Source organism: Sciurus vulgaris (assembly GCF_902686455.1).
Source record: "Sciurus vulgaris genome assembly, chromosome: 11".
NCBI classification, from domain to species: domain Eukaryota; kingdom Metazoa; phylum Chordata; class Mammalia; order Rodentia; family Sciuridae; genus Sciurus; species Sciurus vulgaris.
In genome coordinates, this window is record NC_136472.1 from 72,228,479 (window position 1) to 72,252,091 (window position 23,613).

Genomic DNA, 23,613 nt, shown 5'->3' on the forward strand with positions numbered 1-23,613 from the left:
AAGAGAATTATTCACCTAATAAAAAGAATCACTTACAAAGTTGATTTATTTAACAGATGTTCTTAAAGACTGAATGTTCAGGGTAAAATTCTGATTTTTTTATTGCACTTGACATGTGACAAGATCATTGCAATGAAAATGAAGCTCAAGAGTTGGATGAAGAGACTTTATTGTGGGGACTTGAACCATTTAAACTTAATGCTGGATGGTAGCAAAGGTTGGCAAGGATGTGGAGAAATCCTCATACATTGCTGTGGAAGAGTGAAATAGTATACTAACTTTGGAAAATGCCTTGGTAATATTTCAAAAAATGAAACAGTTACCTAGTAATTCCATTCTTAGGTATCTCAAGAGAATTAAAACTCTATGTTCACACAAAAACTTGTACAAAATGTACATAGCAGTATATTTCATAATAACCAAAAAGTGGCAACGATCCAAAAATCACTTATCATTAGATGAATGGATAAATAAAATGTGGTATATCCAGACAGTAGAATATTATTCAGCCATAAAAAGGAATGGAATTCTTCATTTGCAACATGCTTACTCTCTTATTCAGTTTGGGATGTTTTGGTGGGAAAGTTTGAGAAACACTGGTATTTGAGAACAAGTGGTAATACTGAAAATGCAAGCAAATATACCACCACTGGCTGGTGGATTCCACCATTCCGGTTTCCCACTCAAGTTTTCAAAAGTATAAATAGATTGCACTTTACTTCAAATTCATCGCTTATATTTTCAAGTAAAATACACGACTCATAAATCGTTATTCTAAGCTGTGCATAACTGCCAAGACTACAGTATCTGTGGGTTTTTCTCCCCTACATAAAAATGGCTTAAACTGTAATAAAATAGATGACCAAAACTTTTTGAGGAGTCTTCTGCTGGTTTACAGCTTTCTAGTTGTATTTTGTGACCTTGCTTGCAAAAAGCTATCCCTGAGTTCAGCAAAAAGCCTAGATTATGTACTTCTGTAGTTTCTCAAATGACAAGGCCCACCCTTTTCTCATTTCTTAGTCTTCATGCTGCACAGTAGTTGTTTTTGTGTTCTTTAGTTTGGTGTAGGAAAGAGGCCAAAATTTTGAGGTGTTAAACCAGGTCCTTATCTTGACTTTTTCTGTCAGTGTTCGTTGGGTAAGTCATTTAACCTCTCATACTGAATTCTTTTAAGACATATGAAAATCTTGTAAATATTATCCCAATTTTTACAGAGGAAAAGGACTTTTAGATAAATTGCTCTGGGGGAAGGAGGATTTGAACCAAAATATGTCTTTCAGTTTTATCATTAAAGTGATAGTGAGATAATAAGAATATCCTGGTTTTAAAAGGTAGAATATGATAGAAAGTTCTTGCTACAAATTCTGTTGACTATATATTCTTTTTTTAATTTTTATTTTTTTGTTGTAAATGGACACAATAACTTTATTTTATTTATTTATTTTTTATGTGATGCTGAAGATCGAACCCAGTGCCTCACATGTGCTAGGCGAGCGCTTTACCACTGAACCACAACCCCAGCCCCACTATATATTCCTGGGAAACGTCTTTTAATTCCTGCAACTTTTAGTTTTCCATATCTAAGAAAATAGAAAGATGATACCTCACAAAGTTGTATTTCTAAGCCTTGCTTTTACTATCATTTGGGCTGCGGGCTGTGATATGATGAGATTAGTGGAAAGCAGACATGAAAACAGTTACAGCTAGAGTAGTCATTGGAAAGGAGAAATATTTTCTGAATAGTCTATGAGATCTATTAGAATAGGGACTGTTTTTTATCCTTTCAGCCCTTGCTGCTAATATATTACCTGGCACATAGTGGACTGTCAAAAGAATGATGGATTAATATTGCACCATGGGGTTATGTATCGTCAGCTATACTTTATTTGTAGATAAACTTAAAGTCAATTTGGATTCAGAACAAGCTGTGAAAGAAGAAAAAATAGTGGAGCAACCTCCAGTGTCTGTCACTGAACCAAAGCTGGCAACTCCTGCAGACCTGAAGAAATCCAGCAAAAAAGCAGAGCCTGTTAAGATGCAGCAGAAGGAAAAAAAATGGTAGGAAAATTTCGTTGCTTGTGAGGGAAGAGTGTCTACTGGGGGTGAGAGGTCTGTTTGGGCTTATTGACAGAGGACGCTTTTCAGTTGAGTGGTAAGTCCTTCTTAAGTGCTTTAGGGATACAACCGTATAATCAAAATGGAGAGAGAAGCTTGGTAGCTTACCTAGTGAAACAGCCTGTGAAATCAAACAGTTTGGGTGATTTAGGGCCCCAAGTCGTATTCTTGCCCCATTGATCTAAGTTGATTGTCTTTTTTCCCCTTACTTAATTGTAAATATGTGGACATGGCATAAGTATCTTAAGTGTGTGTGTGAGTGTGCATGTGTGTTTTCCTTTAAGTTGCCAAATGAGAGGTTACGGTTTCCAGTCAAATTTAAGAGAAAAAGTTCTTTGTTTTCTTTTTATATCAATGAGTTTATTTTTCAAGTGGTAAAATGTAATTAGAAAAGAAAATAAAAAACACACAAGCTGTTAAAAATGGATCCAGGAATTTGAGACACTACCTCATAGTTGGTAGGAATTAGTCTGTTGAAAGAAATTCTAAAGGACACTGTCAGCACTGATAGGCCCACAAAGACCTGACTTTTGTGGCAAAGTTGGGGTAACTTTAGTAGAAAATATCAACAAAATGGTGCTGTTTCAGAGGGTTTAAGTCTTGGTCCAGTGGACCTTGCCTCCTAGGAACATCTGATACAGCTGGATTAAAATGTCCCCAACCATGAGTATAATACTTACTGTTGGTGGTTATTGCCAGGAATGTATTCAGTATTTCCCTGCTAAATGTGATGTTAAATATAGATTTTTAGTAGATGCCCTTTGCCAGATGAGAGAGTTCTTTTCTAAGTTTGCTGAGAGGTTTGATCATGAATGGGTGTTGAATTTTAATAGATAATTTTTTTGCATTTATTGAGATGCTCATGGTGTTTCTGCTTCTGTGGTGGATTATACAATTTGATTTTAAACTTAAACCAATCTTGCATTCTTGGAATTAAACTACTTGGTCATGATGTATTTTTTTATATTTTACTGGATTGGATTTATTAATATACACTAAGGATTTTTTTTTTTTCCTGTTTATGAGAACTGTTTTTGCCAAGTTTTAGTTTCAAAGTTGTGCTAACTTCACAAAATTAGTTGGGAGCAATTTCTTCTGTTTTTTAAAGGAGTTTGTATACATATATTTGTATCTTAGATGTTTGATAAAGTTCATCAGTGAATCCAGGGTTGGATTTTTTTTTTATAGGAGGTTTTTTGAAATTGTGAATTTGATTTCTTTAAATAGAATTATTCGAATTTTCTAGTTCTTCTTGGAATTTTAAAGAATTCTGTTGAGCTTATTAGTGTAAAATTGTTCATAATATAGCTGTGTTTTTGAATATCTAGAATCTATAGTTATCACTAGAAATTCCATTTTTACATTTCTGATTGGTGATAAACCTTTCTTTTTTATCAACTGTGTAAAAGTCTATATTTACCCCCAAAATGACAACTTTTCACTTTAATTTTCTGTTTTCTATCGCATTGGTTTCTGCTCTCAATTGTTTCTTTTTACTTACTTTGAGCCTAGTATATTTTCTTTCCAGCTCAAGGTAGAAGAAAATTTGATATGTAAAAATAAGTAAGACATAAGGTATTTGACAGAGACTATGTCTTACACATTTTTGTTTCCAACACACCATGGACTCAGGATAAATTATTTGTTATTGAATGAATTGTGTGATGGAATATTCTGAGAAGCTAAATAATGTCAAGATAAAGTCTAGGTTTTTTTTTTTTAATTATTCATGAGAATCACCTTATGGCCTTATGTCTTGTCTTTGTTTTTCCCTTTAAAATATTTCTCTTTTCTGCCTGATGAACTTTTACTTAGACTTTAAAGTTTTCAAGTAACAGTCATGCTTCACAACCTTTTTTTCCATTAGAATTTATCATGTTGTATTATAGCTAGTGCTGTTGACTAGAGCTTCTTGAGAAGAGTCTTTCCTTCCTGATCTTTGCATCCTCTATGCTTAGCAAAGAGCCTTATATATATATATAGATAATAGCTGCTCATTGAATTCTTGTCAAATGACTAAAAGGCCAATGGGGAAAGTAAGAAAGCATTGAGAAAAATTCTTGATAACCTGGTTGCAGTTGCCAGTAGTCTACAAAGAGCTAGAGAAATTTTTTATTCTGGTTACTTTTTGAAGTGACCTAGTGTAGTTAGTTGGCAGCATATCCTTAAAAAGAATCCTTATTGGTATACTTTGACTATTCGTTTTTACCCTCTGGAATTAAGACCATGAGTTATAAAGTAAGATTCATAACAGCATGTAAATACTTATTTTTGCTTAATTTATTCCTGATGGCAACAGGGGGAAGCGAGTAGAGTTATCTGATGATGAAACAAAAGAAACTGAAATCATGAAGAAAAAGAGGCGAAGAATCAAACTTCCTCAGTCTGACAGCAGTGAAGATGAAGGTGGGTATTGCTATTAATTTTTTACTAAGGTGATCAATTCTTATGATGCTGAAGGAACGAAGTAAGTTATTATGGGTCATGATGAGAGTACCAGGCCTAGCACTGAGAGAACATAGCATCTATTTCTGTTTGAAATCCACTTTAGCCTTTTAACCAGAACCATGATCTTTTGGTAACTTGCCAAAAAGGGAAAGAGGATAAGTACTACTTAATACTAATAATATACTATTACATTTTATTTATTTATTTTTTAAATGGGGATGTATTTCTTTGTCTACCTTATTGTGAATCTTAATTGTGATATTCAAGGCATCAAGGATATTGGTATTCTATGCCATAGAAATAAAATCATAAAACTGTTGTTGAAAGAGAATGACACCATGTAACCTTCTAATTTTAGATTGTGGGCAGTGTAAGATAAGCAAACAGAATAAGAGCAAGAGTCTGGCCTGGAAAATTAATATGCTTTTTAAAAGAATGTCAAGTATTCTTAAGAACGAAGATATCATACCACATAATATAGAGGAAAGTATATATAGAGAAGCTAAAGAGAAAATGTTGGATATGCTACCTTCAAAGCCATGCTTGGAAAACCAGGGGTGAAAAGCTTGAGCTACTATAATCAGTTCTCCAAGAGTTCCTGGTATATGTATAAACCATTTTAGGTACTAGGGAGAAATCCAGTCCAAAGCAGTCAGTATCACTTAAAGGTACATAAACAATGCAAATAACAGATACTAAAAGAGATTAAAAGGGACTGGGGTTGTGGCTCAGTGATAGAGTGCTTTCCTAGCATGTGTGAGACACTGGATTTGATTCTCAGAACCACATATAAATAAATGAATAAAATAAAGATCTGTTAACATCTAAAAATTATTAAAAAAAAAAAAAGAGATTAAAGACTAATGAATGCAAAGAGGAACCTGCTATGCTGTCAAAGGACAAAACTCAAAGTATGATACTTTACTCTGGCTGTCTGAAGAACTGAAAATGGAAAGAGGTTCCCTATACTAAGGGTAGTAGCTTAGCTTGTACAAGTGAGTTAAGAAACAAGCTTATAAGCAGATGACTGTATTGCAAATGAAGAGACCTAAGAAATAGCCCCAGGAAGTTCAATCTCTGTGATAGAAGTACCATTTTGACTCTTTTGGCTTTAAATCCTGCTATTTATGGGTGAGCATTAAGGATTATAGCCTCTGATGTCCTGTGAGAAGAGCAGTATATTTTTTCAGAGGTATATTTTTTAATGGCTCTTTGAAATAAGTATGAGGAGGTCATTTTGAGCATCCCAGAGGGGCAGTTGCTATATTTTCACTCCATGTCATTTATCAAAATGGTTTGACCAAGGTTACTGAAAGGAAGATTCTTAGGTGTGTGAATGAAATAGACTATCAGAAAACATTCTCACCAGTTAAGACTTGAAATAAGGACAATTCCATGTAAACAAATGGGAAAATAATTGAGTAAACTTAGTGATGTATGCTCATTAAGCTAGTCTTTCCTGTTTAAAGTTAGGAGAAGTTGGGGGAAGATTCTGAACAAGGCTTTGAAATCATCAGCTTAATGTACATTTAAAAAGGTAAACTAAGGCTGGAAATGTAACTCCAGTGATAGAGCACTTGCCTAGTATGTGTGAGACCCTGGGTTTGATTCTCAGCACCACTGGGAGAAGAAGGGAAAAAAAGCCCTAAATACTCTAGTAGTAGTGAGAGTCAGCTTTATATAGGGGAATTATTGTGGTTGATTGGACATCATTATGTATTTCTGAAATGTTCTCTGTAGTTTCTGATCCATAGCCCACAAAAATAATATATATATCTGTAGGTGATTAGAAACATGAGTGGAGCTATTTAATTTGGAAAGAAATGTAATGGAGGTAAGCAACCTAAAATAACAGATGATAGAGAGCAGAGGCTCTCAAATTTTTTTCCCTGGCAGGATAGTTTTTGACCTCTGACTAAATTTATAAACCTTTGTCATTCTTAAATTTCTTTGTCTCAAAGCCAGTGTTATTTTAATTCTTTACAGTCTCTAACATATTATCATTTTATTTCTGTTGCACTGATTATGCGGTATTAGCTGAATCTACTATCTTAAACTAGTAGTTAGCAGGGAAGCAGCGAGGATGGAGGAAATGTAAGAACTTTGAAGTTAGAGTAAGTTTAAATCTCCCCTGCACCACTTAACTATGTGACTTTAGGCAGATGACTTCACTTCTTTAATTGTTTCCTCATCTCTAAAATTTCCTTTTTTAAGGTAAGGATAGGTATTTTAAAAACTTGGGTCCTAGAAATCTGTGAATGCTTTCCAGGAATTCTAATTGCACATCTCTTTCAGAGGACTCTTTGACAAGCAAGTGGTAACATTGCTGGATCCCTGAAGTTAGTTTTACCACAAGTTCTTATTCTGCCCCAACCAAAGTTGCTTTCCTGGCATAAATTCTATTTTACTATAGTATCTTTCATCTGAATAGTTTCAGATTTGCTATAAATATATTTAAGATACATGGATGCATCCCACATTCCTTAGGTTTATGTCACTAAAAATATGTTGTAAAAATAATGTCGTTAGAAAGCTTGGCTTGATAAATACTAAGGCAAACTGACTTGTATTCTATTCCAGCAAATGAATGAGCAGATTTTTAAAGAAATGTCTTTGAAACCTCAGTGTCTAAAACAAATAGTGATTTGTGGGATTTTATAAGAAAGAAATTATTAGTGTTTAGAAGTCTAGAAAATTTTAGTTTTTTCTACCCTTCCTTAAAAATTTTTTAAAGTTTAAACAAAGTAGTAGATATACACAATTTCAGCTCATAAGAAAAGTTTTATAATAGACAGTAATCTCTATCATCTGTATCATTTAATTGACTGCTACTTTTTTGTCACCTTTCTCCCATCTGCCTTTCATCTTCCAGGGATGGGTTGAAATTTCTTCTTCTTTAAGGACTCTTGATTCTTCCTCTGTTCTCTTCCCTCTTATGTGGGGAGATCATAATATTCCTTTATTATAATATTTCTCTTGGAGACTTTTTAAAGAAAGAGTCTGTGCTAAGTCTTCCTTAACCTGGATGTGCCTTATCCTAAATTTAGTTCAGAAAATGATTATTTTCCTTTATTAAAAACAAAAAAAGTTGTTGCTGTGTGGTGCCAGGGAAATTGTGGCATCCCTGCCTCTTTGGAGTTTAGAGTCTGGAGGTGGGTAGTGGATAAACAGTTGCAAAGCCATGTGGTGAAAGGGGTCTAAGCGGGTGCTACTGGGATTGAGTGTTTTCCTTGGATAAGTGAAGTGGTTGCAGAACTGGAAATAGAATAAATAAATTTATTACTGTGAGTACTCAAAACTCCTTTTCTTTGGCTTCCTTACTGCTTACACTTTCCTCTGACCACTGTAACACATCTGCCATTGTGACCCAGCTTTCTTAACAGCTTTGGTTTAGAACAATGGGTGCTTGGTTTTGGGGTGTGACACTTCCCTTGCTTGAGTTCCCATCATGTGCTAATCTCCCTGAGCTGGGTTAATAGCTGGACCTCTTTCCTTTTATGTTTCTGTCTTTTGTTTCCCAGTGCTTATAAAGTTTTGGGGCCCATTTCATACTTGAAGTGTATAATTTATTGTTTCATTCTGGCTCTTGTTCTGCTTCACCTCTTTAGGTCATTTGGCCTTGAATCCTCCACTGTCATAATTTTTAGCACTGACCTAATCAATTGGGAGAATTTCAGATCCAAGACTTGTGTTAAGAGTTTGAATGCAGCCAGGAAGTTCAGGGAGCAGGTGAGGCTAAGCAGCTACCCAGTCCCCTGACCAGCAGTTTCTCTGTGGTGATTAAGCAATAGGTCAGCTGAGGATTTTCACTTTTCCTCTAAATGGACCTTGTGCTAGGACCACTATTTCTTTAGCTATTGAGAAATGATGGGATCCCTCTGGTGCACTCTCTTAGGTGATACCACTTCCATAGCATCATTTCTATCCTAAAAGAGTTCTTTCTTTTACTCTTGGTATAACAAACCAAGCCTGAAAACAATTTCCATACAAAATACTGAGATCTTAGAGTTTTTATTTTGAAGATGATCTCTTCCCCAAAGTTTGTGCTCTTAATATCAGCTGGAAATTTTCAATCTTATGAACACCTCAGAAGATTGCAAATAATCCTCAGATCACAAAGGCTCTGGCATGGAGCATTGGGTGTAATCTGAAGATTATTTACATTTACTTGATCTGAAGAGAAAATGTCTGGTCATGAATCATTAGGTGGCATGGATAGTTGGCTTAGGAAGGCTGTGCAACCAGACTGATTTGGGTTTTAAAACTTCTGGTCTCAATTACAAGCTGTGTGACTTTTGTCAAGTGAAGGAATCTATATGAACTTCTTTTTATTCATTTGTAATATGCAAATAGTATCTCAGGGTGGTTGTGAGGGTAACGTAAAATATATGACAGGTGGTAGGTGATCAATGCATATGTATAAATCAACTTTATGCCCTAAGCTGTAAAATAAAGCATTTAGCTAAAATAACTTCTAAGGTACTTCTAGCACTAATAAGTTTTGATTCCTTGATTTTAGTTGTATTAATTCATGTTTATTTTGAAGATAAGTACGTAACTGCTAAGTTCTTGGTTGTCATCAACCGACTTGCTTACAAAAATGCTCTTTACTGGACATTAGAGATGCCAATGGAGAAGTTCTACCAGCTAGAGCTTGTAATTCTCTTATCTAAACTTGTTGCATTATTTCAGTCTTCCCAGACTCTCCTGGGGCTTATGAAGCTGAATCACCATCCCCACCTCCTCCTGTATCTCCACCTCCTGATCCAGTGCAAAATTCTGAGCCTGAGCGTCCTTCTGTCAAGGTAAACTTTACTGGGAGGCTTCCTTTCTATGTATCCTTGATTGCCCAAGGATATATAGTTACTATGCTAAGTTATTTCTCTTGCTGTAAAAAAGTCACAAATGCCAGTACATGGTTCTTGTCTTATTCTGTTCCCCTACAGGTTGACCAGAATGGGCAATTCCCTCTATTCTCACTAGAAGGAAGATTTTGTTTTATTTTTGTGGCACTGGAGATTGAACCCAGGGCTTTCCACATGTTAGACAAGCACTCTAGCCCTGAGCTACACCTCTAGCCTAGGGAGATTTACTGTGGGTCAGTCTCAGGGTGATTAAAGAGGTGGATTTGGGGAGCTGTTTTGTTTTGCATGACCTTCAGTACCAGGGCTGCTGTTACACAGTTTCTATTGGAATTGTGCAAAAAGAGGCCCTGCTATAACTTAGTGAGATCCTGTCTCAAAATAATAAAAATGTCTAGATATGTAACTCAGTGGTAGAGCATCCCTGGGTTCAATCCCCAGTACCACAAAAAGGGTGAAAAAACCCAAGAGGTCCTACCTGCATCAGAGCAAGTGTGAAAGATAGAAGGGAACAAAGAACTCATGAACATTTGCTGCTTTTTGGAAATTCTTCTGGATGAGAACAAGTGGGGAAATACAATTTTGAATGCTCTTCAATTGTCTCGTGTGCCTCTATTAGTGTAGACAGTGAAGTGTTGAGAATGGGCACTGACAAGTTTTCTTTTTCCTTTGTGGCTCTTAGTTGTCCTTAATCCATTGTGTGAAGACTTATTTAAATCTTGCACTGACTTTGTCATTAGCTGAAGGGAAGAGGGAATGAAAGACCTGTGGAGTTAAGAGGAAAATATTATTAGTAATACCTGTTTCAGACTAAATTAGGTGGGTGTAATGTTGAAATGCCAAGGCTGACTATGGCAAGTATCTATGCTGGGGCATTTCCTAAGAAATCCCTGGTCTGGTTTAAAGGACATTGCTGTGTGCTTCCCTAATATCTGCCCCATCTCTCCATTAAAGCCCTTACACAGTGTATTGTAATGATCTCTTTCCTTGACTCTCTCCTCCGCTGGCATCTTTATCCAATTTATCTTTTTAACCATGGCACCTGTACTACCCCACAAAAACTTGTTGACAGAATGAATACAGTTCTTTCCTCAGCATGGTACTTTCCTTCTCTTCGACACTGAAACATCAAACGTGCACATACAGTAAACCTAACTTGTCTGTGTGGTAGGGTTAGTTTCCTTAAAGTTTGAAGTTCCTCTTTTAACTTTTTAAATCATTAGTGGAATACTGGGGAGTGGTTGTTCTAGATTAAAAAGTTTTTGTTATTTTTCTCGACAACTTCATTGGTCAACTTAACATTGTATCCTCTGATCTTCCTCTGATCTTTTAGAGCTCAAGTGGAGAAAACAAAAGAAAACGAAAACGTGTACTGAAATCTAAAACATTTGTGGATGAGGAAGGCTGCATAGGTAAGACAAATTTGGGACTTCAAATCCAGAGAGAGAGTTTTTTACTGTAGAAATACACAATGATCCTGTGTAGAGCAGTACATCTCAAAATGTGTATATGACTCACCCCCAAGTGTTGCTGATGTTACTTGTCACATATAGCCCACATGTTGAGTAGCAAAGTATAGAGAATGCTCCAACTAAAGTAGAACACCCAGGTTCTTGAATGAGCCTTATATCATAAAAGTAAGTGTTGAGGTCTTATCTAAAGGTCGTCTTATCTCTGGTGACGAGTTGCTTGATCTGTGGAATAGAGAGGAAATACATACTTGGACTGAATGTGGGTTGCTCTGAAGATTTAGGTGAGGTAATTAATTATCTTTAAAGACTTTCAGGGTGGAAATCACAATACAAGGTTAAGATGTCATCATAGACATTGAGAAACATTTGTTTTTATAGAATGATTGTTTCGTGATTTTGAAGTGGGAATAGATGATTAGACTCTGAAGAGAAAATCAAGAGTCTTTGGTGTTTGGTCCCATTTGTGCTTAGAAGAGTATGATTCATCCACATTGCTTCCTTTGTTTCTCTTTGTAAACCATGTTAGGTAAAAGCATGTACTTGTTATGAAGGCCCAGAAGGGAATTCAAATTCAAGTTTTGAGTCATTAGTTGATTCTTCAGCCATGTTTTTGCTTCTTCTACCCTTTCTAGACCAGACTTCTGTGGGGCATTTAGGATTTAGCACTTGAGGCCTGATGAGATGCTTAGATCCCAACACTGTGCTTTTGTGTCTGGAAAGAGTTTTAGAATTAGACTTAATAAACCTCTTGTTGGTTGGAGCGCCCATAATTACTGTTTCTCTTCTCTTGTGGCACTTGCCACATCTTGGATATTCTAGGGGTTTCTCCCCCTTTCTTTTTTTCTTAATATTTTTTTCAAATGTTGATAGACCTTTAGTTTATTCATTTATTTATATGTGGTGCTGAGAATCAAACCCAGTGCCTCACACATGCTAGGCAAGCACTCTATCACTGAGCCACAACCCCAGGCCCCTTTCCCCTTTCTTGATTTTCCTTTTCTAGTTCAAATTTCTGTCTTAAAAAGTTTGATTGGCTTTGAAAAATCAGCTTTTAGGCAATGTGGTTATTAAAACTTGTGAAAACGTTCTGTCTTTTGTGTACCCCATCCCATTATTCCCCACTTCTCATTCCTCTTAAAAGACCCCTGCCATTTTGATTGTAGTATGTGATTAGGTAATAAAATTCCTTACTTGTGTGAATTCTCTTTCTTTTTTTTTTTAAATTTATAATTACCATTTTTATTTAATCTGATATCATCAGTTAAGATGCATTGTACTATCACAAAGAAAAACACTATCATGAAACTACAACCTGATGCCTTGTATCACAGAAAGTATTTATTTTATATTTACTAAAACAGTGCTCTTAAAAGATTTTTGTCACTTCAATCTTGTGTGTATGTAAAGGATGTGGGAAATAAACTTGTCAAGTTATAACTATAACTTCATATTCTGAACCCAACTCTTCTGAATCACTTTTCATGTCGCAGTCCTCGCTGTCTGCATTTACCCACATGACATGGCCCTCGGTGTCTTCAGGAGGACTGGCGAGGCAGCATTTCTTGAAAGAGCATTCCACTACTGTCTTCTGTTTAATGTCAGTGGGAAACTTTGGACAAAACAATGTCTGATGTCTTAATGACAGTCCAGCCCGACGCATGAATCGATCACACCAGCCTCTTGTTGCTTTAAATTTGTTTCGTCAATTCCGAGGGTTTTGGCAATTTCCCCTGCCTTCAACTGCATTGCTTGGCGTGTGATAGGCAATCCTTTAGCACGTGCCTCGCTAACAAAATGTAGTACAGCTTCATCTACCTGTGGGTATCTTCCTTTCTTAGGTCCTGTAAAACATTTTGTGGTTGCTTTGCAAGAAAATATGGAATTGCGATCATTCCTCCAACGACGAATATTTGCCTCACTAATATCAAACGTGCGCCCGCTGCTCTGTTTCCATGCTTTTCTGCATATACAATAACCCTACGTTTCAATGCTGAGTCATAGTGTAATCTTTTTGATGACATTTTAAAATGCCAATTAAACCTGACACATTTGATACCTACAATACATATGTCAGTTAAGGGATGCCACTGTAAGTTGTAAATTCACACATGCACAAGCTAGGATAATTATGTGACTATCCTGGCTGACAGTAATGAGATGCATCCCAATTTCAGACAAGTTAAAACATGAAGAATACATTATATTAAAATATGTTTTTCAAGCTTGAAATGTTTACCAGATTCACACCAGTGCAAACAAACAAAAAATCCCAAGAGCCAAGGAATAAGTGTGGTAAGTAGAAAGCTAGCGAAACAAAATATTATCTTTAAGATGAAATTTGCAATGGTCCAATTTGGTTTTAATTCCCTTTATTACTATATGGCTTACATGTAAACTTTTTGAACTGGATATGAAATCCAAGTACAAATGTTCTTCAGTCATTTAGTATATTTTAAAGCCAAGTCACTAAAGACAGGCTCACAAATGCCTTTCATCATTTACTAATAAAGGACCACATCTGGGGTCAATGGCCTTCATCAGCAGGTGCCCTCCTTTGGCGTGCAGATCTGATCCTGTGTGGAGAAGATGAAGGGTCTTCTTCAGTTTCAGACCCTGAAGGCTCATGATCTCCCTCCTGGGATCCTGTGTCTCCCACCAGTTCCCGTAGAAACTTGAATTTAGATAAAAACAGATGCCATACAAAATACCAACCGCACACCATCAGCAGCAGGACGATCAGCAGCGTGGCCACGAACACCAGCAGCGTCAGCCCAACGTTGTGCCACATCTTGGGCGGAGGGTGGTCGCCTCAAGGCGGCGGGCGCGGCGGCGGCGGCGGGCGGGCGCGAGCTGGCTTCAGCGGCGGGCGCCGGGCGTGGCGGGGCGCCGGGGCGGCATGGGCGGCCTGAATTCTCTTTCCATGCTAAATTTTTTTAAAAAAATTTTTCATCGTAGACATACACAATAACCTTTATTTTATTTATTTTTATATGGTGCTGAGGATCGAACCCAGGGCCTCATGCATGTTAGGCAAGCGCTGTATCACTGAGTCACAAAAAGAGCCCCTCTTTTTAAATTTTTAAAAATTTGTTCTATTAGTTATACATGACAGTAGAATGCAGTTTGACACATCGTACATAAATGGAGTATAACTTCTCATTCTTGTGGTTGTCATGCCAAATTTCTTGTGACATGCCTATGGTTCTGGACTTTTAGCTGGGGTTTATTTTATGACCTTTTGTTGTTTTGGTTTGGTTTTTTGCTCTCAGTATTCTAATACAGTTCATTTTCAAGACAGTGGTTTGGTCATTGGTGGTGATAAATGTATTTACAGTTGAATTTCTTAGTTCCCCCACCCCTACTTTTAGTTCAAAGAGAGCAAAAGCACCAGTGCCAGTCTTTTCCTCTTCCTCCCCCAAAAGAAAGAAGTTAAAGATATCTCTATGACAGTTCATTAGGAATTTGTGGCTAATTACTTATTGCTTTGTGCAAAACACAATACTTAAGTTTTGACCAGGTGTGGGATGTGGACTCTTTGCACTCCTGTCTTCAAATATGACTATTAAGAGCCTTGGACACAACAAGGAAAACTGTGCTCACGTTGTACTTTTTTGGTAAGGTTTTTAGTCCAAACTCGACCTAATGCATCTTGGCTCTGGTTACCAACAAAGGAGTTCTGCTTTCCTCTCTGCTCAAACTGTTCCAAATGTACCAGCAAAAGGGGCTTGCCCTGTCCTGTGCTGGACCACATTTGTTCTATGACTTTAAGAGGCTAATCTTTCCTTTTCTGTGAGTTTGCAGCAGGGAATGGGGAGTTGGGCCCCTGAGATAAATTTGCAGCAAGCTTCTGACGGTTGAATTTCTAAGAGCCAAGCAGTTGAATGGAAAAGATATCTGGTAATAACTAGACATTTGGTTATTTACCAAGATACTTGGTAATAACCAAAAACCCAGACTTTTGTTAATTATAGCTGAGAAAGATGGCATGTTGTTCAGCTAAAGTGCTTAGGATTTTTAAGTCAAAATCTCCTTTGTCCTGTAGTTCGAAGTGGCTACAACTTTGACCATAGAAGCACACATTTTAGCTTTTAAGGTGTACTGAGTGTGCTGCTTAAGAAATTTTGTCAGTGATGCCCTGGTTGGTTTTTAACTCCCCCAAGCAATGTATTACACAAAATTGGCAATGAGACAGCCAGTGGTTTCATTAAAAGTAGTGAAGTAACAAACTAATTGATGCTGAAGTATAATATTACAGACATACTGCCCATTTGAATACAGAATATAGTTATGGAAGTAGCAAAGGCTTATACACCAAGTAGTAGTAATGGTTTCCTTTTATTGGATGGCTCTTCAGACTTTGCTAATTTAAGATATTGAATAAATCTCAGCTCATAATTTTGTCCCGTTAATCCTGTTACATAATGCTTTTGAAGCTGCATGTGAGATGGGGGTGGTGGATCCTGCTTGCTAGTAGGTAGTCCATGGAAATTCCCTAAGTAGTTTCTCAAAAAGACTGAAAGATTTCTCAGACTTTTGCTGACCACATGCATTAGTTGAAGAAATTGAAATTCCTGGTTCAGTAGGCCAGAAGTAGGACCTAAGATTCTGCATTTTCTAATAATTCTGATGCCCCTAGCCTGAGGAGCACAATTGAGAAGTAAGGCCTTCAGAAACACTTGGTATACTGGGCATGGTGGTGCACACCTGTAATCCCAGCAACTCAAGAGTCTGAGGCAGGAGGATCACAAGTTTGAGGCCAGCCTCAGCAACTTAGCGAGGCCCTAAACAACTTAAGGGTGACCCTGTCTCAAAATAAAATTGTATAAAAGGGGAGAAGGATAGGGATGTGGGCTCAGTGGTAAAGTGCCCCTGGGTTTAATCCCTGGTACCAAAAACACCAAACACACACTTGATATTCTTTAAATATATACACACACCACATATATAAATATTTTAGCATCTAAGTCTGTAGGAGTCATCAAAGCAAGCTCTAGGCTCTTGAAAATAAAAGAAATTCTAGGAACTTCTAAGTAGGGAATTTTTAATTATGGAACCCTAATGGAATTAGATGAATAAGGGTAAAGGAATGCTATAGTGGCAGTAGCCATTTGACCTCCAGCATAGTCCATTGTGCAGGAAAAAAAATGGCATTAAAGAGTCGTGCCAGGGCTGGGGAGATAGTTCAGTTGATAGAGTGCTTGCCTTGCAAGCACAAAGCCCTGGATTTGATCCCCAGCACCGCAAAAAAAAAAAAAAAAAAAAAAAAAGAGTTGTGCCAAGACGACTGCTAGGTATGTCCATACTTCCTGAGGTGCAGTGTATCACCATTATAACAGTAGGGGTGCGGGGGGATTGTTGCTTCACAAAATATCATCCCCAGACCAGCATCAGTGTCATCTGGAAACATGTTAAAAAAGCAGTTCTCAGCTCCTACCCCCAGATCCACTGAATCTGAAACTTTGAAAAATAGAATCTAGTAATTTACGTTTTAACAAGCATATAAGAGTATATAAGTAACAGACTAGGTATTAGAAAACAGATATATTAAATTTCAAAGACTATGCCTTTTAGAACAAACTGACTAATATATTAGAAAGAATTATTAATAATTAGGAGTTCAAAACCATTAGGTTCTTTAATGGGGAAAAATACCTTACACTTTGATACTTTGAGCATTTATTGTACATATTAAGGTACTCTTTTAATCTGAGAAAAGATGTTTTCTACCACTTGCTACAACCAGAAAGGCTGAGAAAGAATTTAGATGGCATTGGTGCTGCAGCTCTCTAAAGTCACAGAAAGGTGGCATTGTACTGTGACTTGTGGTTGGTGTATGTAATACAGTAGTAGTGAAGAGACCCTCATCAGTTCTATGACGTGGTTAGAAACCATTGTTTCTGCCTGAGCCATTTGGGATTTGCTTAATAATGATGACTACTCAGTGGTATAGTTCTTTTCCAAGTTTCCCTGGGGGAAGGATTTGCAGAGTTTTAGTGGCAGAAGAACAGGCAACTTATGCCTTCAGCTGATAGGAAGGAAGAAAACTAGTAAGTTTGTCTCTCGTTTTTTTATTGTCCTTCCTTTTAACTATAAAGTATTCTGCTAGGATTTGCTTGGACAGTTATCTTCATGATGCAGACTCCTGTTTATTTAATCTTGGTTATTTTATAGTCACTCAAAACTAGGAACTGATCTGTTGATTAATTAAGGTCCAGTTCTCTGTGCTTAGGATGTACAGAGAGTGAGTGACATAAGGATGGAACTAGCCAGGACGGTTCATGATGGTGAGCCGAACTAGACAGAGTGGGGGCTTTAGTGGGCCAAAACACCAGGAAAACCAACAGTGGAAGTAGGCAAGCTCTGTGGGTCATGAAGATAGAACCAATTAAAGCATGGTTCTAGCATTATAAGTAGGTGTGTGAGATACAGATGACTCAAATGTAGAGCTATCCTAGAATGGGACCCAATGATAAGGCCCATTTAATGGCATGAGGAAGGAGGAATGAATGTTAATTTCCTAGGCCCGCCTAGAGACTATGTGAGCTCAGAAAGCCATATACTTTCTACCTGAGGCTTAATGGGTCTCCCAATAGGAGAAAGGTTCTGTTGCGGGGTGCAGCGTGGGGGTAGGGCAGACATATCATTCTCTTAGTAAATTACTCAATTGACCCATGTCCCCATTTTTCCCTTTATTCTAGTAACTGAAAAAGTTTACGAGAGTGAATCTTGCACAGATAGTGAAGAAGAGCTTAAGATGAAGACATCCTGTGTCCAGAGACTTCCTGCCATGACTGTGAAAAAAGAGCCCAAAGAGGAACGAAAGGGCCTCAAAAAAGGGACTACTGCTCTGGGCAAAGCCAACAGACAAGTGTCCATTACTGGCTTCTTCCAGAGGAAATAACTGCTATCTGTGGCAGGTCAGAGACTTGGAGTGGTCAAGGGAGAAGACCAAGAAATATAAACGCTCTCACTTACTGTGTAAGTTCATCTAACTTCTCACCTCACCAGTATCAAAAGACTGTGCTTCTAGCCTGTGAGGTTTATATTATTTCTGGTTTTTAACCAAAAGTCATCTGGAAGCAGGAGGCAAAAAGATATTTAAAAAACTGTTACCTTCTAATGACATTTTTAAAGCACAATCTTTGACCTGTCTAGGAGAAAAATTCACTCCAAAATTAATTTGGAACAGGTTTCAGAATTACCCACTGTGCCCCACTCACCCTGTACCCTGATCCTCTTATGGCTCAGGAAGTGTTCCTTGTTGCTCTGTGTTCTGCGAAGTTGTGTGGATGTTTTTATTCCTGAATTCTACTGAATGTGTTTACTACTCCTTATGTCCTCCTCTCCCCACTACCACACTTCTGTCCCCTAGCCTCATAAAGCTGTTTTCTGTAAATCTTAAATCCTGGTTGGACTAAAAGCTGAAACAAAAATCTTGTAATCATCTTCTTCCATTTTATGATACGCTGACACCTGGCTACAGACCCAGGACATTGCTTGCGTTCTGCTTCTTTCACAAAAGCTCTCTAGACCTTTGCTGGCAATTAGTGGTTAGGGAAAAGCCTCAGGCAGAGCACAAATAGAAATTTAATGATGTATCCAACTCTACCAGAAATTACTTAGAGTCAGCATGGATGATATTAGAGGAGTTGTCATGTTGCTGACACAGGGTGTGCTGAATACTGTGCTCTTTGTGGTTTCTTGCTCCCCCACCCTTCCACTTCAATACCTAGAGAGTAGAACCCATACAGTGAGATGAAGACAAGAAAGAGAAATACTTCCTACATGCAGTGTACAATGCATACCTAGAATTTCTCCCTCTCAAGGAAATGGGGTGTTCAGAAACAGCAATTTCCCAGGAAGTTTAAGAATTTAATGCACACATTTGTACACAGATGTTGTGTTCCTCTTTATTTTCAACTCCCCCATTTGCCTACAGTGGAAGCTCCCTAAGAAGAGATGGAGAGGCTGAATGGTAGGTCTAAACATTAGTTGTTTAGACCTGGTAGGTAATGAAACATTTTCTTTTCTACTTAAGAAAAATCATCTCCAATATAACTTTCAAGCAGTTTCCACCGAATCTGGGCAGGCAGTGAGATCAATGGACTGAGGTGGCGTGGCAGTGATCTTGCACAGTGAGTTGTGTGGAAGGGAACCCAGGCTCATCTGCTGATGTGACTAACTCATAGGAGACAAGGGATGTCTGACCTGCTCCTTCTGCCTCAGCCTGGTGTATATTATAAGTGATGCAATCAGCTGTCTACTGTTGAAGGTTAGGATTGTGACTGACCTTGGGGTTAACATGAGCTTTTTTAGCAACCAAGCATGGACTTGATTGAGACCAGAGGTTTGGGAGATGAGTGCTGGCAGTATGTGTAGGGCTTGAGAAGGCAGAGGCTCTGTATAGCAAGCTGAGTCCAAGGCTGACATACTCCCAAATCCTTTCTTTAAAAAAAAAAAAAAAAAAAAAAGTATGGAAGGCCTGGAATTAAAGCTTGACAAAAACTTCTGGAGAAAAATTCCTTATAACAGTTATTTTGTCATTGCCTCTAGTCATTTTTTAAAATAGGAATGGAAAATTAAAAAGCAAAAATCCAGTCTTTTTTCTTTTTAATTACTATGCTGGGATCTCTAATAAAACAGAATTTGAATTGGAAAAATCTGTTACTAGTTGTTGGAGTTTCATCTTTCAAGGGATAATGTAAGTTCTATGATCTCTATGCCCATCATGCTGCCTAAACTCAGAGCTGTCTGTGAAGCTAAGTTGGTATTGAGTGGTAGCTTTTTTTAAAATTTTCTTTTTATACAAAGTACTCTACCGTGTTATCCTCATGAGTTAAATAAATTTGAGAAGTTGTTTTAAAACAGTGCTTCAAACCTAATGTCTCTGATGAGTCTGTTATTTGACAGGCCAGCAAGCAGTATGTGCAATTATCTAAACTCCGAACAGGAACAAGGCTGGTTTTCAGTTTATGTTGTTAAAACTGCATACCCATAGTCTGAGATGGACAAGTTATTTGCTGCCTTCATCATTTTTTCAGCCCTATGGGAAATCTTAGTTTCAGCCAACTTCATTTTTTAGTTCATTTAGAAGAAAATCTAGTCCTGACTTTGCACATTATATTAGTTTGGCTTCATCGTTTGCTAGCTGTGTGACCTTGGGCAAATTTCTGAGCCTCAGGTTCTTTAACAAAATAGAGCTAAAATGAGTTACTGTGGATTGTCAAGACTAAAGTAATGTGTAGCATTGGTATACAGTGGCAGCCACATAACTGTTCCAAAGATGGTGACCTCCTTTCTGATGTCACAAATGATGCAATCAGCTACCAGCTTACTGAAAGTTATCTAGAATCTGTCCCAAATGGTATACTCTCAGCTGTTCTGGCTGTACAGCTGTTCTGGTCAAAGGGGAAAGACAGTTATCCAATTTTATGACAGGTTTTAAAGAGTGGATTTTTTTGTTGTTATTGGAAGAAAGATTTATAGATGGTAATACTTACTATTCATTAAAACACTTACTGTGTGTCTACTATGAACCAGTCCTCTGACTTGGACACTTGAGGATATAATAGAACCATAGAATTTGTTTCTTATCCTCAGGATGCAGTGGAAGAGACAAGCCACTGAACAGTACCATATGTGAGTGCAGTGACAATAAGCACAGAGTTCTCTAAAGTTCATAGAAGGGTGGGTGTCAAAGCAGTCTTTCTGGAGAATGGGATAACAGCCAATTTTTTGAAGAATGAGTAGGATTTTACCAAGCTGGAGGAATTGGACAGGATTTTCCAGGCAAAGGAGCATTCCTTTTTTAAATTTTTTTTTATTTTTGGCAGGGGTGGGTCGGGGAGATGGGCTGTAGAATTTGAAAATGGGAAATATGAGAAGTAAAGTTGGGGTGCTGCTGAGAAGTTTTGGATTTTATTTGTGAATAATGAGGGCCAACTGGAGGATTTTAAGAAGTAACATTAGAAGTTGATTATCAGTTAAGAGTGACAGCTGACACTGTGATTATGTATGGCATAGTAGTGTTTTTACCCACATTGGTACATTGTATCTTGAGTCTAGTAGTATTAAAGTTTTAACAGGATTAAAGAAAACTGTCTTGGTTAAAATATGCTGCTTAATTCTGGCAGCCAGCATAGACCATTACATTGTTTCCCTTATCTTTCCTCATCAACTTAGATTTCTTTAGCAGAATAGGTTTTTAAAAGTGATTTCATAAGCTGGTAGGCCTCTGACACTCTCAGTGATAAAGCAACCTCACTTTGCTTCCTAAAAAATAGTGTGGCATGTGGGGGGCGCGTGAGTAGAACAGTTTTCTTCCTTTTCTATCTGTGTTTCTTTAAGAAGACATTAGTTGTTATACAGGGAAGAGCTGAGGAGAAGGGCCTTATAAGGAAACTAAATAGTTTCTTCAGAACATGAGTAGAAGGAGTGCCTAATAATGTATTTGCCAGAAACGTACTCTGTGTCAAGACTCGTTTTGGTAAACTTGTCTCCTTTCATTGGTTCCGGAATCTCATTATGCTGTAATACAGCTTTTACCACCATGAAACATTCAGGGGCTGCCTCGTTTTGTTGTGAGAAGGCAGTATTGCTTTCTGAGTTATTGCTCTGGCAGCTCTGTAAATTAGCCCATGCTGTCACCATGCCCTCTCTGAAGGGCACATTGTACCCAAATGACTGCATTTAGGATTGACTCTTGCCACTCCCTGCTGCATGACACTTCTCTCCACTTGTATCTGTGTCCAGTTTTTTGTGTTCTTAAGTGTGGGCCACCCACACATTGCCACCCAGGTTCCTCAGCCAGAGAAACTTGGTAAGGCTTCTGATCCAATAATTTTCCATTGGATCAGAACCTACCTTAACTCTAGAATTCCCCTTCCATTTCAAACCTTAAATGTTGTCTGAATCCCCAAACTCCCCTCCTCCTTTATTTTCCTTTTGCTTCTGCCAAACAAGGCTTCTTGTTTCTTGAAGGCCTCCCTTGGTTCTCTCCACCTTCTTTTTTAATGCTCAAAGTTCACCGTGGCTGGTTCTTCTTTAGCTTCTTTTGGTCTTTTAGGCTTTCTTTCTCAGGGTTCTTCCATATGGCCTTTCCTGGACTGCTCTTGAGGAATGGAAAAACCACTTTGTTTAGTGTCTGCTTTGAATCATTCAAATTCAAAGCATCAAGTGGTTCTTGAATGCTAGTTATGTTTAGTCCTGGAAAAGATACTTTAGGGGTTTTACAAGAGCCTGGAAGTTACCATTTTAGAGTATAGGACCTACACACATATAGCAATTGAGACAGTGCTTAGATGAATGATAGATAAGGGACTTAATAATTCAGAAAAGAACTGGGATCATCAAAATGAGCAAATTTTCATAATCCTATGCAAAGAACATCAAAGGATTTAAGACAGGAACAGCTGAGGAAGTTCACCATTTTAGTGGATTTTATCTGACTGAACTTCACTCACCATTTATACCCTCTTGGTATATGTAAAATGAGGTGAATCTTTAATGGAGGTATTTCTCTTCTACTTAAAGAATTAGAGTTTTGACAAGAAAGCAAGCAGGTAGTAGGATTATTTCAATGGGCAGTTTATAGGATATATACTGGTTCAGCATCAGTGCAACTCAATTTATACATCCTCAACAGTTTTTGCATATGGGGGAAGCAGGGTGCTATGATGGAAACAACAGTCTTGGGAGACAGAAAGCCTCCGACACTGACCATAGGCCAGGTACTCTCCTTTGTGAACTTCAGTTTCCTCGTTTTTAAAATGAGCTGCCATCTGCTTTAAAAGGTTGAGATAATGCATGGGTAGGCAGTCCCTAGTATTTTAACACATATTATTAAACTAATTCAAAGCAGAATAACTCAACATTTTTGAGCACCTACTGTGTGCCAGGCAGTGTTTCAAGCACATGAGATGTATTCTTAATCTTAGCAGCCCTGTTAGATAGGTACTTTTTTCCTATTTGTATCTGAGCAAACTGAGGTAGTTTGCTGAAGATCACAGAGTTAGTATAAGTAGCAAAGCAAGGATTTAGATCTTGACAGTTTAATTCCATTAGCCTAGTCTTAACCTGTGTGCTATATCCCCTCTTGACTATATTAGTTTATACTTCCATATTGTCTGATGATGTTCATTTTTATAAGAGAAAGTTAACCTAGTTGTTCAGATTTGAAGGCAAGCTAAATGTTTATCTAAGTCAACTGTTCATCTGATTCTTGAGTTCTCTACAGCATCCCTGCCAAATGCTTTTGAATCTATAAACAAAGATTCAATTATGTTCAGTATACCATACTTAGTAAATTACAAAGTTAGATAAGCAGACTAATAAATGTTAAGAAGAATTTAAAGAGGCTAGGATAAAATAGTTTTGTGATTAATTTTAGATCATCAGGAAACGCTTCCAAATAGAGTATAGTTCCCTACGTAATCCATTTAATTGGTTTCAGTTTAAGTCAAGAACAGTTTTCCTAAAAATGATCATTTAATTCTTGGCCTTGCCTTTGATTTAAGCCTTAGAAGAAAATCGAAAGGGAATTTGCCCCTTTTTTGCTCTATTTAAGCTGTGCGATAGGTAGAAAAGTGGCCCCTGGGAATTTATTGCCCAATGTTTGCAACTGGTTTAGGCCAGGATCTTGGTTTCCATTTTGAATATCAAAACCTTGTTTCTCTGGGATACTTCTTCAAATTTCAAAGGTGGGTGAAGATGACATA

The 23,613-nt window shown here is 37.6% G+C and overlaps 3 protein-coding genes across 3 annotated transcripts in view; 1 reads left to right on the forward strand and 2 right to left on the reverse strand.

Moving 5' to 3' along the window:
- Positions 1–20,429, forward strand: part of LOC306640283 (DNA polymerase delta subunit 3) — a 46,729-nt gene extending 26,300 nt beyond the window's left edge. Inside the window, exons 8-12 of the mRNA XM_079104454.1 lie at positions 1,893–2,058; positions 4,415–4,521; positions 9,256–9,368; positions 10,759–10,837; positions 17,596–20,429. Of these exons, the coding sequence (XP_078960580.1) occupies positions 1,893–2,058; positions 4,415–4,521; positions 9,256–9,368; positions 10,759–10,837; positions 17,596–17,798 (668 nt within the window). The 3' untranslated portion in view covers positions 17,799–20,429. The remainder of the gene's footprint in view (positions 1–1,892; positions 2,059–4,414; positions 4,522–9,255; positions 9,369–10,758; positions 10,838–17,595) is intronic.
- LOC306640289 (small integral membrane protein 13) overlaps positions 12,123–23,613 on the reverse strand; it is a 36,857-nt gene continuing 25,366 nt past the window's right edge. Inside the window, exon 2 of the mRNA XM_079104460.1 lies at positions 12,123–13,374. The gene's annotated coding sequence lies outside the window, so the exon portion shown is untranslated. The remainder of the gene's footprint in view (positions 13,375–23,613) is intronic.
- Positions 13,367–13,752, reverse strand: LOC306640288 (small integral membrane protein 13). The gene has a single exon (XM_079104459.1). The coding sequence runs from the start codon at positions 13,683–13,685 to the stop codon at positions 13,422–13,424; it is 264 nt and encodes an 87-aa protein (XP_078960585.1). The 5' UTR covers positions 13,686–13,752; the 3' UTR covers positions 13,367–13,421.

Bases quoted from the DNA above. Each gene is read 5' to 3' on its own strand.
- LOC306640288 (XM_079104459.1), bottom strand. From the start codon at position 13,685: ATGTGGCACAACGTTGGGCTGACGCTGCTGGTGTTCGTGGCCACGCTG.